The sequence below is a fragment of the Salvia hispanica genome, chromosome 3 (assembly GCF_023119035.1).
Source record: "Salvia hispanica cultivar TCC Black 2014 chromosome 3, UniMelb_Shisp_WGS_1.0, whole genome shotgun sequence".
NCBI classification, from domain to species: Eukaryota; Viridiplantae; Streptophyta; class Magnoliopsida; order Lamiales; family Lamiaceae; genus Salvia; species Salvia hispanica.
In genome coordinates this window covers 10,304,007-10,323,349 of record NC_062967.1, presented here as the reverse complement: position 1 = coordinate 10,323,349, position 19,343 = coordinate 10,304,007, and the positions used below count along the sequence as shown (strand labels likewise).

The window sequence follows — 19,343 nt, the reverse complement described above, 5'->3', positions numbered from 1 at the left end:
TGTGATCTTGTCGTTCTCATAAACTACCTCATAACTGATTTCAAATTCATATTTAATGTTAGTTAAAAGAACTGAATAAGAATATAATTATGTAATTCAAAACTTACTATTCACTTTCTTCATGTGTCATCAACCAGTACATTATATCTCTCTCTTCTTTATTCAGCTTTCCTTTCAGATTTACTGCTCTGACATTGTAGGGAGAGCACATTGCTTCAACAATTTTCTTTGTTGTTCTGACCACTTTCTCCTTTTCGACTGGAGGTTCTGGAGAAACCATCTTCTTCCCTTTGTCCTTATTCAAATTTTCTTCTCTCTGTTTTAAAACTTCATCATCTCCTGATTCACCATTTATATCCTCCATGACAGTGGATATTATGTTATCAACTCTGTCAAGCTTTCATTTAAAAAAATATAAATTATTTTTGACAGAAGAGATATTATTTTACCAATAGTAACTATCATTTTATCAGCTATGACATAAAAATCGAAAACTCAAAAATCATGCAATACCTTCAGAATATAACATAAAAATGAATTATATTTATCAGCTATGACTATCATTTTATCAGCCAAAAGTATCATTTTATCTGCTGCAAGTATCATTTTGTCATTATATAATTCAGAAGTATCATTTTATCACCTATGACTATCATTTTATCAGCTATGACTATCATTTTATCAGCCAAAAGTATCATTTTATCAGCTATGACTATCATTTTATCAGCCAAAAGTATCATTTTATCAGCTAAAACTATCATTATGAAACAAAAGTATCATTTTATCCGCTTAAACTATCATTTTATGATGCAAAAGTATCAGTTTTCAAATAAAACAGAACCACCAAAAAACATCATTAAACCTATATCATTTTAACCATATAAACAATCATTTTATGTACTTAAACTATCATTTTTAAAAGTTACCTCATATTCTTCATTCTGAACTTCTTTCTCTGAAACTTTTTCCTTTTCTTTTCGAGCTGCTTTTCCCGATTAAATTCTTGATTCTCATTAGGACTGTCGTCACATTCAGGTATCAGAGTGAAGGTAGGGAACTCATTCCTATTTTTCAGTATATATGTCCTCTCAGCAGCTTTAGTTAACTCAATCATGATATCAATCCATTCAGGATCATCAGTTTCATCATTGTTTATAGCCTGTGTCATTGTATTCTGACTTTCTATAACATGCTGCACACCTTCCTCTCTCAATCCCATTGCATTTCTTGTTGTATCACAGATTATCTTAAAGCTATTGAGATTCCTGAGTTTATCCGGCGCTGCTTCAAGGACATCAACAATCTTCAACATTGAGGCTTTAACATCCTTTGCAGCTCCCTTCCATTCATTTATGAAATTCTCCCATTCACTGGTTGTCCCCACTTCATCATGATCATTTGTCTTCAAACCTTCTACATCTTGAGATTCATCATCTTCGTCATCTTCATCATTTTCTTCATGTGGCTTCTTTTTATATCGGTCATACTTATGACCTAGACCAAAAGCTGAATTCTCCATTTCTGCTCTTTGTCTTTCTTTCAACAGTTCGGCAGTCCATCCTTTAACTGTTGGATAACATCTTGGCACCATTTTTTTTTCAAAGACAATCCTGTCCACGTAACAAGCCTACATTAAACAAAAACTAAATATTAGTTTTTCTGTAAATAGATTCATAGACAATGGAAAACAAATATATTCTTACCACTACAAAGATAACTGGCCCGGTAAATATCTTTGCTGTGTTTTTTTTCCACCTCTTTTGTGTTTCATGCAATCTAGATATGACATAGCTACACCAATTGTATTGTTTGATCTTCTCAACATCAGCTATGTAATCTAAAATTTTTGGCCTCATATTTCCATCAGCAGGAGTGTTAATCAAGGCATACTCCATGAGAACCATAAAAGTCCATTTAAACAACTCACCACCTTCTTTGTCTCTCTCCATCTGCTCTACAACATACTTTGGCACCATTTTTTTCTCTCCACCTTTACAGAATCTAGCAATTTCAGTTTTGATGTGGATATTTTTCTGAAATTTGGTTTTATTGATAGGTAAAGATCCAATCGGGAACCCAAGAGTTATGTGAACATCTTCATCATCTAAAAACAGTGATTCCCCACTGTTCAACTCAATTGATGAACTTTTATGGTTAAAGTTGTAGATCAGATAATACGCCAATGCTCTTGGGAAACTTCTTATATTGAAGTTTAGGAGTGCGCCAAACCCAATCTCTCGAACAGCTCTTCTTTGATTCTTGTTTAGAGATTGAAGCATGTCAACGAAGAAGTCAGTATTCCTTCTTCCTGCCAAAGTTGCTGTCTTAATGACTGTAATATCTTCAACAACTTTTTCCTTGCCCTTCTTTGAAGTTGTCTTACCATCAGTTGCATCATCATTCTTTCTTTTCTTCTTATTTTTTATATGTTCTACTTCTTCTGCTAATGTTCTATGTTCATCATCATCAACATCACGAATGTTCTTTCCTAATAAACAAAAGATTCCAGTGTGTTAAACAGTTTATGTAATTATATAAAGTCAAAGTATCATTTTATCTCATGAAACTATCATTTTATAATCTGAAACTATCATTTTATAATCTGAAACTATCATTTTATCAAGGGCAATTATCATTTTATCTTCTGAAACTATCATTTTCTAATCTGAAACTATCATTTTATAATCTGAAACTATCATTTTATCAAGGGCAATTATCATTTTATCTTCTGAAACTATCATTTTCTAAATTTCAATGAGTTCAAAAAAGCAGAGAGGGCATAACTTGTCACTTAAGTAGAACAAAACACTATTCACAAAGTATCATTTTATCATTTTCAGAAACTATCATTTTATGCACCCAAAGTATCATTTTATCAAGCAAAAACACAATTTCTACATTTAAACAGATCATCCAAACACATAGCAACACACACACACACAAAAACACAGAGACACACAACAACACACACAAACACAACAGCAGTAGCATCAGGACACACACACACAAACATAAAGTATCATTTTATCCCATGAAACTATCATTTTATAATCTGAAACTATCATTTTATCAAGGGCAATTATCATTTTATCTTCTGAAACTATCATTTTCTAAATTTCAATGAGTTCAAAAAAGCAGAGAGGGCATAACTTGTCACTTAAGTAGAACAAAACACTATTCAGAAACTATCATTTTATGCACCCAAAGTATCATTTTATCAAGCAAAAACACAATTTCTACATTTAAACAGATCATCCAAACACACACACACACACAGCAAAACACACATAAACAAAGCAAAACACATACACAAACACAGAAAAACACACACCAGCAGCACACACAGCAAAATGTAAATCTAAATATATAGATTGTTCTCAATATTGTCATGCATGAACGATATTGTATAAATATAAGAAATATCTACACTAAAAAACTACAGAATCTAAAAAAAATCGAGAAAATCTCCAGCAAAATGATAAATCGAGCAAAATCAAAAGTGAAATAAGTAATAAACTTCATCCAACCTTTCTTCGATGATGCTCGAGCGTTTTCCTTCGACATATTCCAGAATTTTGATGATTTTTCCTTCGATTCGTAGGGTTTGAAACGCGATTCAGAGGGTTTTAGTGTGAGAGAAATTGAATGCAGGGTTTGAGTGTGAGAGAAATTGAATGGAGCGTTTGAGTCAAGTTTTCTTCTTTCCCACCAAATTTTAAAATGAAATGACAATTTTGCCCTTAATATATTCGAAAATGATAGTTTTATTTGATAAAATGATAGTTTTGTTAGATTAAATCTAGACCACATATTTTAAAAATGTGTGGTGGAGATTTAGTTATAGGGTTATCACACAAATTGGGGTTATCATTATAACGCACCCCTATATATATATATATATGGATGTATTAAGATGACAACCCTCTTTATTATAACACCATACCACCATTTTAGGCCATTGGATCTGAAAATCGTATGCTTGTCATGCTGCCACGTGTAAAAACACGGAGGGTAAAATAGGAAATTTCTAATTTTACGTTACCAGATTGCAGTGCTGTTCATTGAATATTGCAGTCTTACCACGACAATATTGCAATATCTAATATAGTAGACTGCAATATCTAATACAGTAGATTGCAAACCCGTGTTTTTTCACGAAACTTAATCCTAGGCGTCCATAGATGAGATCTAACGGACTATATTGGTGATATGGTGTTATCCTATCTATGGTGGCACCATAGTGCACCCATATATATATATATATATATATATATATATATATATATATATATATATAGGAATGTACTAAGATGACAACCCTCTTTATTATAACACCATACCACCATTTTAGGCCATTGGATCTGAAAATCGTGTGTTTGTCATGCTTTACGTGTAAAAACACGGAGGGGTAAAATAGGCAATTTCTAATTTTACGTTACCAGATTGCAGTGCTATTCATTGAATATTGCAGTCTTACCACAACAATATTGCAGTTTACCACAACTGCAATATCTAATACAAGTGAGACTGCAATATCTAATATAGTAGACTGCAAACCCGTGTTTTTTCACGAAACTTAATCCTAAGCGCCCATAGATGAGATCTAACGGACTATATTGGTGGTATGGTGTTATCCTATCTATGGTGGCACCCTAGTGGCACCCTATATATATATATATATATATATATATATATATATAGGGATGTATTCAGGTCAGAACGCTAAGTATAAGTAAAACTCAAAACACTTGCAGTCCATTGGATCATATGATCTAATGGTTAGATTAATGCCACGTGTCATCTAATAATGTAGAATTTTAGACTAATAATGTAGCTCGGATAATAATGTAGCATTTTAGTTTAGAAATGTACAGTTTTAGTCTTACAATGTACATTTCTAGTCTAATAATGTACCTCGCCTAATAATGTAGATTTTTAGTATCATAATGTAACAAATCACAGCCATCCAATCTAATGATCCAAGGGCTGTGATTTGTGCTGTGTTTTACGCTAAGATGCTGTAAGGACCCTATATATATATATATATAGGGATGTATTCAAATACTTTTCATATCTTTTGTCCTTTTTCCTTCTTAATCCTAGCCCCACGATTTTGTCATCTGACGGTTAGATTAATGTCACGTGTCATTTAATAATGCACATTTTCATTCTAATAATGCACAACGGCTAATAATGCAACATTATAGACTAATAATGCACATTTTCATTCTAATAATGCACAGCGGCTAATAATGCAATATTATAGACTAATAATGCATTGATCACAACCATCCAATTCAAGGATCGAAGGGTTGAGATTAAGTATGAAATAAGACACTTAGCGTGCAAAGGAGCCTAAAGCACCCCTATATATATATATATTATTTTTACCGTACATGTCATAGTGTAGTGTCGTGTTTTACATTGTTAATTAAATAATAATACTAATAAAATATAATAAATTAATATAAATATAGTGATATAAAGTAAAATATAGTGTTAAAATTTGAAGGTAATGATAAAATTTAAAAATAATATTATATATGACACTGTAATAAAGTCTATAATACGACAATAACAAAAACATTAATAAACAATAATAATAATTATTATTCTATCACATTTAATTTTTTAAAATTATAATTTATAAAGTTCATATGATTAGTACAATATCATATTTATTGTTTTATTTGTATGTACTTTTAATTTATTCATTAGGTGAATTAAGTTTTGAAGTTACATTATAAATGTCACGATATTAAGATTTAATTTTGAAATCATTTGTGTTTAATAATTACTTTTTCATGGCTTTAAGGATCCGATACTATTTTAGGGAAAGAGTTGTAGCCGTAGGGGTAGTATTTGGTAGAGTGGTGGAAAAGGGTGATTATGTAAAAGGACGTACGCACTATCAAAAACCATTATTTAATTATTATTATATTTTCCATTATTTACAAAATTGCCACCATGTGGCCAGCCACATTATGGCCGCGTAACATTACTCTTATTTTTAATGATGTGATATATTGATAAAATATGCTATTGAGTATTCCAAGGATAAGAAAATCTGAAAATCCAATGCCAAAATCTGTAATAATAATAAAGATTTAATATGTATATACATAATATGTATAAATATATTTCGAATTTTGAATATCTAATCCGAACATCAAAATTTTTAAATAATTCAATCTAATCAGAACAAAACCAAATTTTAAATTATGATTTAATTCAGATTGAATTTTTTATTTTCAGATATTTTGGCCCCTAGTTTAAATTAGGCTATGATACGCTTTTTTGGTTGAAGTACATATGATATGCTATAAATCTAATTCTTAAAACCTTCACAGTCCTTAAAATGGAAACTCCGCACTCGTAAGGAATAAGCATAAAGTAGAAGGATCTGATTGGAAATACGTAAACATAGAGAGATTTAAGTTGGAAAGTGAGCAGTATAAAAAAAGATTTAGAAAGTAAGTTGAAAAAATAGCTCCTGCTTGGTCACTTTCTCTCACTACATCCGGTATCTCTCTCTCCAAACCCCACCCATTTCAACTCCTCCCGCTTCACAACCCTAATTTTATCAGCAGCTTCTTCAGATCCTCCTCTCTCCAATCCCAAGATGTCAGGCGCTGCACTCGACATGTCTCTCGACGATCTTATTAAGAACAACAAGAAGTCCGGCGCCACCCGCGGCGGTAGAGCCCGCGCCGCCGGCCCTGGCCCCGCGCGCCGCCCCAACAACCGTTTCGCCAATCGCGTCACCCCCTATTCCGCTCCCAAGGTCAGATCGCCTTCGTTTTCTCTCAACTCGCTCTTCAATTTGTCGCTTTTTTCACTCCAAGACCTAATTTGAGGAGGAGGGAACTGCTAGCTTGTTGTTTCTGCACACGTATGGCCGCATTGTGGTGTTATACAAATTTAGTGATGAATCGTGTTTGTGATGTAGGCTCCTGAGACGGCGTGGGGCCATGACATGTTCGCAGCTGGTGGCGGTCGATCTTCCAGTATAGAGACAGGGACGAAGTTGTATATTTCCAATTTGGACTATGGGGTATCGAATGAGGATATTAAGGTGTTTCTCGCAAAGCTTCTTCTTTTTCAATGCCCATATGTTTCCTGATCACTTGTTAATATCACTAATTATTTCAATTCATGGTGGAGGGGTTTAGTATCTACCGAAGGTCTTTTAACTTTAACCAGCCATTTCTACTTGTTTCCTTGCATCCTGTGGTACTGTAGTTAGTAGGCAATGATAATATGACAAAATGCAGAGAATTGTTTCAAGACATTATATTCTACAGTACATAGTTTGTTTTATGCAAATTATGATGATGGTAATAGAACTGTTAGTCATGAGGTTACTCGCGCTGAAATTTTATATATTGACATGATTAAGATACTGAGGAAGGCACCCAAAATTCGTTCTGAGTTTATAATACTGTTGAAAGGTGCTTTACATTTGAACTCATAAGGATATTTATGCAATAATAGGAGCTGTTTTCGGAGGTTGGAGACCTGAAAAGAAATGTTGTACACTATGATAGGAGTGGACGATCGAAGGTAGCTGAATTTGATCATTTCTTGCTTGTTCTGTAGTTTTGTGTCTTGGAACGGTTTAGGAGTAATGTTTATTTGCAGGGTACTGCTGAAGTAGTCTTTTCAAGACGACAAGATGCCATGGCTGCTATAAAGAGGTATAATAATGTCCAGCTTGATGGTAAACCAATGAAACTAGAACTTGTTGGAACAAACATTACTACTCCTGGCGCTGGTGCTGGTGCTGGAGCTTTTCCTTCTGCTGGTGCTTTTGGCGATTCAAATGTAGCTCCTCGAAGGTCTGTATCCTATTCCTGGCTCGATGAGTGATTTAGTATTTTGGCATTTTAAAATTACTTTCTTTATTAAGGGTCTCGATTGATATGATATACTTTAGATAGCTCATATGTAAATTTTCCTTTTCTTGGGCTCTTGGAATTGCCATCTTGAAAGTGAATCAATAGGGTGCTCCACTGTTCCTTCATCTGTTTTTGGTGTTTCCAGTCTTTAACTTGGATGAAGAAACATGTAACATGACATGGACTGCTGGATTAGGGTTAACCATTTCTTGCGTAATAGAATTGTTCTTCTGCTTGATTGCTAGAATATTAGACTGAAAAGGAATGAGTTGAGAGAACTAATGTTTAGATAATTACTCTGGCACTTGTCATTTGAGGTAACTAGTTGGGTATCTTTGATTAAAAAGTGTATTCATTGAGTTGCTGTTTTCTTTTAATATTGTTCTAGGTGTTCATATTATTTTCTGATAATATGTGACTAGCTTGCTACCTCTACTAGTACATTAAGAACTAAGAGTAATTGATGCTTCTGAAAGCAGGTTTTTACTAGGAAACTAAGCTAAGTCACTGATGTACATAAGTTTCAGGAACTTATTGAAAATATTGAATAAGCAACCATGTCCGTTTGAAAATGGAAATAAGTTTGTTACACTTCTATAACTCTGCTTCCATCTAGGATGAAATCCTCGGAGATGAAAGATGTTGTAGTTAAATGAATAAGACTCCATTACTATCTCGGTTGTTTTTATCTAAATTATCTTACTTTCCATATGCAGTGGACAAGGGAGAGGTGGTTTTGGAAGGCCACGGGGTGGAAGAGGAGGAGGTCGTGGATTTGGAAGAGGTCGCGGACAAGGAAGTGGACAGGGAAGAGGGGGCCGCGGTGGTGAGAAGGTATCTGCTGAAGATCTTGATGCTGATCTAGAGAAGTACCATGCAGATGCAATGCAGACAAACTAATCCTTCCTTTGGCATAATTGCTGGATTAACATTCACCCTGCCTGTTTGGTACTTGAAGTTCAACGAAGTTTCTATGTCGACCTATATTAGCACTTTTAAAGAAGGCAGATATCTAAAGTAGAGACAGTGAGGAAACTTGTTTTATTCCATTCACTGTATCTTTTTACATGGTTAAAGAGATAAGTGTGTAATTTACTTTCGCCGTTGCTGTTGTTCTCCGCTGTCTGCTTATACTGTGGACCAGGACTATTGGTCGAGTCTTCACTACGTTCCCAGTAGTTGTATCATGAAGGGTGTATATTCATTTATCTTTACACATGTTGTGTTGAAGCTCCCAGCCTCTGTGTTTCCATTTTCACTGTTTAGGGGTGTATGAGTTTGTGGGTTATTAGCAAGGGTGCGTTTATATGTTGCTTAAATGTGGATTTAACGTGGGTTATTAGTCATACATTGGATTTAACGTGGATTTAATATGAATATGTTGGTAACAGTATTTTAGAGAAGTATGGATATTGATCTTGTTTGTGCAGATCAATTGATTCATTTGATGTGATGCTAATTAGGTAGTACTAGTATTTAGTTGTAGAATATCCAATCCACATTAAATACTAGTATTAATAATCATACATTGCATGAGATTTGTGTGCATATTTGTCTTGATGTTTGAGTTGTAGCCGAATATGTGAATGAAGTCTTTATAATATTGCCAGAGTTTGCGAGTGCTACATAATTGAGTTACATTTATTATTACATATTGCACAACACAGCATTCAATGCCATTACATTAGGCAGGGTCCAACATTAGAATTAGACTCGCACAACCCTCTCTATATTCCTTTCACAACTAGTTATCGACACCTATGACGGTTTCAATTTGGTCAGTCTTTCCCAGGAGGAGAATAACAACATCAACACATAATATAGGATAGCTCTTACACAAGAACGTATCAAGTTCCAACAAGTAGAAGGCCAGTACCATGGATAAAGTAGTTGAAAGAAGAGACTGATTATGTGTCTAGGATATTTCCCAACCTGCAAAACAATACGAAACAATTTCGCACTTCTTGAGTATCAAATTTGTAAAGTTAACAAGGGTTCATTGTTTGTTGTCTTTATAATATATCAGTTCTCTCTTCCATTTTTCACACATTCAGCTCATATAGCCTCACTTCCATGAACTAATTCAATCATTAAAATGGTGAGAGTATATCCAGATACTTAATGAAAAGAGTGTTATATTCAAAACTGCAATTAAGAGTAGAAACACATGGCTATTGTAGCTATCATAGTAAACATGTGAAATATAGTGGCTTACAGGGAAAAGAAAGTCTAAAGCATCCCATGCTGCATGACGAACATCTCTTGTCGGGTACATGGGACCACCAGGGGATGTGAAACTATATAAGCATGTTTTTAATCTTCTACTTGTTGCTACTCTTATTTCTAGGCCTGTACAGATATTAGTCAGATATCCAAAAATCAATGTGTGCGCGCTAGAGAGAGAAGGTAGATGAGACAATACCTTGAAGAACTTTTACACGAGATAAGTAATGAAGAAGAACCGGTTCTACCTTCAATTCCTGAAGCTGGCAACAGAATGAAGAATAACAGATTAGATAAAGCAAGACTGAAAATAGGAAAAAAATTTATGATAATGAAGACAACAATCAAACGTCTTTTATCTCATGATCTTTTTACATACCTGATTAGCTAGTTCACTGACAAATATGTCTGGTGCACCACCAACTAAAATGGCATTTGGAAAATCTGGAAATTGCTTCAAAAATATTTCAAGTCGATCATCTGCAAAGAGGGAAGAGGGCAGTTCTTAGAAGTACAATCGAATTGGAAGACTGGTATGTATCTAAGTTCAAACAATACAAAAATAAATGGATTTACCTGTGTCATAGAAAAATAGGAATCTTGAGAGAAGAAGAAAAAGGTCTCTTTGAGCCTGTCAAGAAATTTTTAACAGCAGAAGTTATTTATGAAGTATTATAACTTAATGGTTAAAAAGATAAGATCAAGGTTTGGGACGCCTACAAGGAATTACATAATAACAGAGAAAACAAATGCTATACCTGTGGGGAGATCGTCTTTAATCTCTCTGGACGGAAAGCAACTTCTTCAAGAAGATACTACAAAAATCAAAAGAAGGAAGCGTATTAGATAACAACTAATCGTATATTATGAACCAAATGACATGTTATTTAGTTTCTTAGGTAAAAAATCTCACAATAAAGAGACTTGAGAAGCGCCTTGCATTCGTATGAACGTCAGTCCTGCAAGTACGAATTACAAATTCCATGATAAGGAAATTTCACTTAGAAACATCTTCTTAAGAATAAATCATATACATATGCACACACATGGATACACATAATTACAATTTTTTAGAAATTATAAGTGTGATCCTTTCTCCTGAAACTTCACATGTGAGACATCCAGGGCATAATACCTTCTTTATTAAATGTACAAATATTATTTCCCTCTTTTGTCCATTTATCCATTCCAAGTGCTAGAAAACCAAATGCACGTCCCTACGGGATTGTTACCTAAGAAACAACAAATTTGGCAATTGAAAGATTTTATGCGGCATCCACTGGCTGTTCAAAGTTATATTTTCTTCGTACAGCCACCATGCAGGACAACCAGCAAGAAATGTATGGGTTGATACAATAAATGGCAACAATCCACAAGAAAAGTAAGTTCCAGACTTCTCTAATCATGTTCCTTTCTTTTACATGGAATTGAATATAACCAGCTTGTGTTCCACACGAAAGTAAGATTGTAGTACTAAAAAGAGTGAGGATTGGTTGATACGAAAACAGCATACTTAACAGTTTTTGGTAATTACCCCACCGACCTTTTCTCTATAAAGAAGCTTATGGGACTAAATTTCTCATACAAGTAAAGGGCAAGATTTTTACCAGAAGACATTTTTAGCACCTTGGACTAGAGCAGATGAGTAACGCAGTATGACATCAAGATTATCAAACCGAACCTCAAACATCTGCAAATGAGGAGCATAGCTATAAATATCGGTGAAACTGAAAAATGGAAATATTTGATGATCAAGTTAGCTTCAACAAATAATTAGAAGTTATGAAGTCACTTATTATTGGAAGCTGATCTAGGAATTTAGGAAGATAATTACCATATGAACGGACATTACCTCTATCCAAATCTATATCTGATTTTCACTCACATATAAATGAACTTCTAAATTATACTACTATAAAACCTCTCCCCAGCCTCACTGCGGGATTTCCAGAGAACTAACCCCAACATAGATACACCCCGATACATCTAAACACTACAAAAAAGGAAAGGACAATCAGGAGTTAAATTCATACCCTCTTGTAGAACAAAAGGCAAAATATATTAGATGCAAATGACTGGCTCCAGAGTTGTACTATGAGATCAATTATCGAATCTCCACTCTTCGGCGTGCTTACAAAATAATCAGCGAGGACATCGTAGAAGCAGTATGCACGACCATATCTATCTTCTGCACCATAAACTACACCTTCCTCTTCAAAAATAATCTCTGTTCCAACCAACAGAAAATAATAAGCATCACTAAACAAACATGAATTATAAGCATTATTCAGCTACCTAAGGACTAAAAAAGCATTTTAAACCAGATGAACTTTGAAATTGTATTATAGGCATAACTGATGCAGGTATACATCTAAAATTTCTACAATATTTTCTCCACGAATAGCATTTCAAAATTTCCCTAGATCATGTGTAGAGCTATAATTGAAGCTGACTCCGTCTATTTCCCACCCTAACTCCGAAAAATACAATTCACCTATAGGCTATAGAGAGCTACTTCATGAAATTACTCCGATCAATTAGACAAATAACAAATGCGAGATATACCTTTAGCGCGATCATCCACCTCCAAAGCTATGTCGGCGAACAACTCCTGCAGCAAGTTCCGGCTCTGCGATGCCGAAGCTAAAGCCTGAAGAATAAGCACCACGCACTTTATCACGATGACTGAATTAACTACCGATTAGCGAACGAGAAAAACAGAAGATCGAGAGAGAGAAAAACAGAAGATCGAGAGAGAGAAAAATTCAGTCGATGTGTGAGTCGACTACATACGCGTTGGAGCTTCTTCTCAATTTGTAGAGCGACGGCACCGAGATAAGCAGCTGCGCGAGGAGTCAACGCCGACGACATTCTGATCGGAATCTTCAAACTCGCCGATCATACGAAAATTTTAACACCTCTCGCTCTCTCTCTCGCTCGAGTAATGCAATTGATCACACAGTGATACACCGACGGGAAGCTTTATGGAATCGAAGCATTTGGCGTGTGAGAGTTGGAGAGATTGCTTCGATGAGTCAGCTATGAAATTCATATGCACACACCTGTAAAGATCTTGGCGTGCTTTACAATCATTATTTATAGTGTCAAATCGATGCAGTTGATTCAAATTAAATTACTTAAATATCTCCAAATCAATACTCTATCTATCCAAAAACAAAATAATTTCATTTAGTATAAGGTTTTAAGAAAGAGAAAATGAGATTATTTTCAGTGATAAATTGAGGTCAACCTGTTTTACAAATTAATATACTATATTGGCAAAATTAGTAATTATCCAGCAATTTAAAAATTATTTTACCAAATCATTAATTTCACATAAATGCTTGGAGTAGCCTTTTTGTCAAATTACAACATTTTAGTTGACAAGAACATAAATATCTCGCAATAATCAACAAAAATTAAAAACCACATTGCTAGTTGAGTGACTTGAGTCACAACTATGTAAAATATTTGTACTAGTAGCATACTCCGTATTAAGCACGTTGAGTAGGTGAGGATTGCTGCTAAAGATTTTTTTTTTAAAAAAATGGAAGTTGACAGCTTGACTTTACGTTCCGACAAGGCTATTCAATTCCAATGAATTTAAAAAGCAAGCAGTAACAAAAACATGGCAAATTTATAACTACACAATTTTAATTTCGTGCGACTATCTATAACCAATTCTTTTTCCGACTCAACATTTGAAGAAATACAAGAAGAAACCTTTATTGACAAATTCACTAATTTGATCCAATTATTTCTACATAAATGATCTAATTGTGGTAATAGTTTTTTAACATTGTTTTTTTTATCACTATATATGATCGTCCTGCCTTCCTCATGAAATTAAAATAAACAAAATTGGGATCTGTAATAATTTTTTAAATGGGCTAAAAATCTAAATCTAATAAGCTCATTTTTTTTATAACAAAATGGTAGACGAATAAAACTAAGGTAATTTTTAGTCTATTACTTGCCCAATAATAGCTCTAAAGCATATTATTACAAACGATATTAAATTTGCTGCTCAAATTGTTGGGGGTGTGACCTAATTTTAAGCACAATGAACAAACAATCTTCCCCAATTTGCTAAAAGCACAAGTATCTAATATAGACTAATCAATGAGATGAAAATGTTACATGATAATAATAGAAAATAACAACACCTATATTTTTATGTGGAAAGTTTTTTTTAATGTAAAGAGATAAAAACCACGAGACACACAGGTCTACCAAATTCGATATTACCAAGAGAGAATACATCCAAGAAGTTTACAATGATATCTAGTCCGTAACAACACAACGAATACACTAGATAATCAACACAACTGAAAAATAGATGAAATAAACATCTCAAGAAGCAACAACCACGTTCAAACATTAATAACTGAAGATCTAGCCATTCAAATTTGATTTCCTACGGTTAAAATAAAGTTTGACGAATCTTCTACTTCCAATTAAATTTTCAAAACGATCAGACAACGTTTGGACTTCCGATCATGAAGCTTCCTACAATAAAAGTGAATTTTTATAAGTTCTACGTTGACCTATTTAAATTGTCAAATGAGACTTATTTTATTTGAATTTTTTTCCCGCTAGTTGGGCGGTGTAGCCTAACACAACTTTCAATAAAATTCAATAGCACGGTCATGTCATCTTAGTAGTAAAAAAAATAAAGAGTGAACTACATAAACGGTACCTGATCTTTCACTTTCGCACGTAAATGATACCTGATCTTTATTTTATATCGTTTTTGGTACCCAGTGACAAAAATAACCCTAGGTACCAAATATGTGATTTTTTTTCATTGAGGATATTTTTAGAAATTTCAATTAAATAGTACCAAATATGTGATTATTTTTTCTTCCCTTCTCATTTCTCCTTTTCTTCTTTAATTTATTCTTCTTTATTTTTTCTTTATTTTCTTCTTTCTTTTTAGTATTTTATCTTCCTATCTTTTTTTCTTTTTTCTCCTTAGTTTATGTTTCTTCTTCCTTCTTCTTTTTTAGTGTTTTATATATACATCTAATTGCATTCATAATATTAAAAAAATATACCTAATTAAATTAATTATTTAAAGTAATTAAATCAATTGAATATTTTTTTATTAAATTATTTTATACCCATTTTAAGGTTGAAACACCTAACCAAAAATATTCAACCTTTTATATCATTATGAATACAATTCACAATGTTAAATTTTTATTAAGGCAATATTGATTAGTTACAAATTTAATGTACAATAATAACAATAATAATAATAATAATAATAATAATTGTTATTATTATATAATATTATGTGATTCATAATTTAAATAATAAATTATTAATTACTATCCGTTTTTAGTATTATAATAATAATTAAATATAATTATATTTAAATATATTTGAATGATATTAAAAATAAATTAATTATTAATTTATAACATTAAAATAATAATATTAATATTGATTAATAATAATTGTATAAAGAATTAGGAGAATGAGAGAAGATATTATGATATCAATTTTGGTACTAATTTTATGCATACCCTCCGTAACATAAATGTGAAAATATATTTGTTTAAAGGGCATTTTGGGAAGAAAATTACATCAGGTACAAAAAATGTGATTTATAGGTACCAAAAACGATATAAAATAAAGATCAGGTACCATTTACGTGCGAAAGTGAAAGATCAGGTACCGTTTATGTAGTTCACTCAAAAATAAAAGATCAGATATTATGGAGAAATGGAGATTGGAGGGTATATCCCTAATTGTTAGTTCAACATACCAGAAAATATAGTGTATAAAAGGCAATAAAATAATCAATATTTTCATTCAACCAAACAAACTTATTATTCATTTGTGTAAGATATCAACTTTACCTTTATCATTACCAACGATTTTGCTTCGTGGTCGAAAATATCCAACTTATAACATCAATTTTGCTTGGTGGGTCGAGATTGACAGACTTATTAATTTATCGACACTTTCAAGTTGAATATTAACATTGATATATCAGTATTGTTTTGAAAATAGCATATTATCAAGCAACACATAACTAACCAATCACTAACTACTAATTATACCAAATCTTTTTAATCAAAATTTACAGTTAGTAAAGGGCGATGGCACAACATTTCATAGAAATGGATTCCGGGCTTTTAGGGCACACACAACACTACCGGAAAAGGGCCACCTGAGGCAGCCCTCCGACTCAAAACGCGAGCAGATTACCACAGATAAACAATAACAGATAACCTGAACCGAAATCAATAACCCCAAACCAAGAATACTCAGTCTGTTACCAAGTGTTTGATAACTTTACACTCATGGCAACATAAACCGAGAGTTGTTACAAGAAAAACTCGGACAAATACTTTTTTTCCTTCTGAAATGCAGAAAACCAATCCAATAGATGTCATCCATCCCACGAAATCCAGAAATAAACTCCACACAGAAAAACAGATCAAAAATCACAGCTTCTTCTAGATAAAGACATGGCTAACAGAATATAAGCTTCGACCAGGAAAGGTATTATAGCTTTAGCCAGCACCATAGTTCCACAAACTATTAACATTCTGTAGAGCAAAGCATAGAGCTAGTATCATACTCCACTGCTACTCTAGAAGCCTTTAATTTGCGCGGCTTTTGAAGACATCCAGACCCATCTCAGTTGGGTCAGTTGCTTGCAGCTCAATCTGGATCCCATCTAGCTCCCTCTTGAACCTGTCCTTTGAGCTCGCGTAGATCATCTTGCTCCTAACTTTTGCAGTGTCGGGGGACCTTATAAGCACATGTAAAAGGCACACATAATTACAAAAGGACATTTAAACAGATATGGAGATGGAGATTCATTATGTTCAACAGAAAGGTAAATTACCAGGCGATGAAGAATATCCTGCTCTTTGGGACATTCTCTTCGGTGAAATAGTCAAAGTCATAAATTGCATATCTGCACTCGTCAGCAGGAAGGTGTCCAGTAAAGTCATCATAAGTTTTGTCTGGTTCTCCAAGCTTCTCCACGATAACCTGCTTCTCTTCGATCTTGAAAACTATGAAACGGTGTGATCGCTTGGTTTTCAACTCCATAAACTTCAGCTTGCACTCGTCATGCACAGCAATTCCAGATGCTGAATTGGCCTGTAAGCACAAAGGAAGTAAGATATTGGAACAGTTAGAGCATCAATATTTAGTGGGCCGCAAAACCCATCTCATTATTCACTCAAAACAATCAATATCATGGATCTCTCTGTTAGAGAGAGAGAGAATGGGGCTTGCAGCAACACTCTCCTTTAAAAAGCTTTCAAGAAATCATGTATTTACAAACAATGTTGAGGATATATGTTAGAACATGAAACTATTGGAAGCTTTAGGTCTCAATCAAAGCCAAAGTCTACCCCCCAGACTTGCCAATAGGACCAGGTAGTCATTTAGTTGACCTTTTCCATACAAAAAAAACTTAGTAAAACTGCATAGAGTAATATGATTAAAATATTATAGATAGTGAGAGACAGGAGGAGAGAGATGGAGGCAGTGGAGGAGGAAAGTCATTTTAAACTATCCATGCAGAAGAGAAAGGAAGAAAAGAACACTCGTGAAGAAAAGCTTGCTTATAAGAACCATTAGTGGATAGCTGGCCAATAATTATGTTTAAATGGAACGTCAAAATGTCAATAACCCTACATGTATGTTGTCCTATTCATAATACACAAGGAGTATAATGTTAATAACCAAACCATTATGAAGATTGGAGAGCTGGAGGACTTGGAGGCTAGTACAGCTAGCTCAATCAAGGGAACCCAAAAGCAAATGTCAACAAAAATAAGAGTTTTCATGATATATTAAAAGATAAAAGGGTGTGTGTGTGTTACTATTCTTATTTGTTATGCAACATGGTTATCAAACATCGTAGACTGAAATATGATCCTAATGGTACGAAATAAAAGTGAACTATTTTTATGGAACTAACCAAAATAGAAAGAGTCTCCATTTTTATGGGACGGAGGGAGTAGTAATTACAATTACGAAAGGAGACGTGATTTGACGGCATCACATAAACAATCCAAAAGAACTCAAACATTAACCTATGGAGTTCACTGATAATGGGACTTCTACTGGGGACTGGAGGGAGTAGTAGTTTGCAAATTGAAAAGTGTATAGTATAGTTATAGCTACAATTCAGCTCAACGACCTACCAATAATCATCAGTCAAAACACAAATTATCTACATACATAACAGCTAACTTAACCCAATCACAAATATGAAAATATAATCCATCCTCTCCCCAATAAACATAGGCATGACCATTACTTATTAGCCACATATAACCAAATCTCAGCGATCATCAAACAAGCCAATAAGCTAGATAAAAATCAATTTGACCAAAAATATGTCACAGTTACGATCTAATATAAACAATACAAGATCGGCGTAAAATAAAGTCTTCATCATGCAAAATTAAAGCCAATTCATATAATGTAACACCAAATCAGATCTAACGATCCATACGAGAAAAGCGGGAGAAAAGCAGGAGAAAGAAAAAATAAATCAGAATTCAGCTGGCAGCTGAACTAGAGTTCTGAATTCGGTAACAGCGCCTTAAAGATCGGAACTAAAACACCAAAAATGATTGAGATCGCAGCCGCAAAACAGTAACAGAAGTACATAAAAAGGATATAATTGTAATGAGACAGGAAGCAGAGAAATCATTACCATGGTAGCGAGGGATGATCGGAGAAGATCGAGGGCGAAATTTAGAGAGAGAAATTTTAGGGCTGCGAAAGAAAAGGGGTGGATGGAGATGAGACCAGAAATGAATATGTTCACAGACAACAATATTCCACAGAAAATAAATAAATTATGCTTTTTGAAGAGCGGAATAATCTGAATTGTCGAAATTACCCTTCATAATTTATTTACATTACGTTTGATTATTCTCTCAAAGCTTGTTCTTATTCCGATGCCTTTTTTTTTATCAGAAATTATTTCGTTTTATCAATTCATGGTGTTGGGGTTTAGTATCTATTGAATATATTGTTAGAAATAATGGGATATGTTAGCTTCTGAGCTTGAATCTACAATTAAGAACGAGAGAAAATTAGATTTTTGTGAGAGAAAGTGAATCTTGTTATTCCAATATCAGTGAGAGTGATTACAAAAATTGGGGAAAAAGAATAAGAGCAATCGACTAAAAGAATAGGAAAAACTGAGTCTGATCTGACGGCTCAGATCTAATC

The 19,343-nt window shown here is 33.6% G+C and overlaps 4 protein-coding genes across 4 annotated transcripts in view; 1 reads left to right on the top strand and 3 right to left on the bottom strand.

Moving 5' to 3' along the window:
- The first annotated feature begins 6,480 nt into the window (after nt 1-6,480).
- On the top strand, nt 6,481-9,135 carry LOC125215161 (THO complex subunit 4A). Its single transcript, XM_048116495.1, has 5 exons — nt 6,481-6,784; nt 6,950-7,075; nt 7,495-7,563; nt 7,642-7,838; nt 8,615-9,135. Exons 1-5 carry the CDS (start codon nt 6,623-6,625, stop codon nt 8,796-8,798), a joined length of 738 nt encoding a protein of 245 aa, XP_047972452.1. The 5' UTR covers nt 6,481-6,622; the 3' UTR covers nt 8,799-9,135.
- A 342-nt stretch (nt 9,136-9,477) lies between these two features.
- LOC125211912 lies at nt 9,478-13,171 on the bottom strand. The gene is made up of 11 exons (XM_048111874.1): nt 12,915-13,171; nt 12,687-12,771; nt 12,155-12,348; nt 11,729-11,811; nt 11,035-11,080; nt 10,880-10,936; nt 10,698-10,752; nt 10,501-10,601; nt 10,321-10,384; nt 10,114-10,247; nt 9,478-9,830 (listed from the first exon to the last, which is right to left on the bottom strand). The coding sequence occupies exons 1-11, from the start codon at nt 12,990-12,992 to the stop codon at nt 9,657-9,659; spliced, it is 1,071 nt and encodes a 356-aa protein (XP_047967831.1). The 5' UTR covers nt 12,993-13,171; the 3' UTR covers nt 9,478-9,656.
- Nucleotides 13,172-16,360: 3,189 nt separating this feature from the next.
- On the bottom strand, nt 16,361-18,952 carry LOC125214633 (actin-depolymerizing factor 3-like). The gene is made up of 3 exons (XM_048115737.1): nt 18,820-18,952; nt 16,987-17,246; nt 16,361-16,889 (listed from the first exon to the last, which is right to left on the bottom strand). The coding sequence occupies exons 1-3, from the start codon at nt 18,820-18,822 to the stop codon at nt 16,739-16,741; spliced, it is 414 nt and encodes a 137-aa protein (XP_047971694.1). The 5' UTR covers nt 18,823-18,952; the 3' UTR covers nt 16,361-16,738.
- Nucleotides 18,953-19,162: 210 nt separating this feature from the next.
- The window catches only part of LOC125209245 (protein FAR1-RELATED SEQUENCE 5-like), a 2,009-nt gene continuing 1,828 nt past the window's right edge, over nt 19,163-19,343 (bottom strand). The window contains exon 4 of the mRNA XM_048108849.1: nt 19,163-19,181. Within this exon, the coding sequence (XP_047964806.1) occupies nt 19,163-19,181 (19 nt within the window). The remainder of the gene's footprint in view (nt 19,182-19,343) is intronic.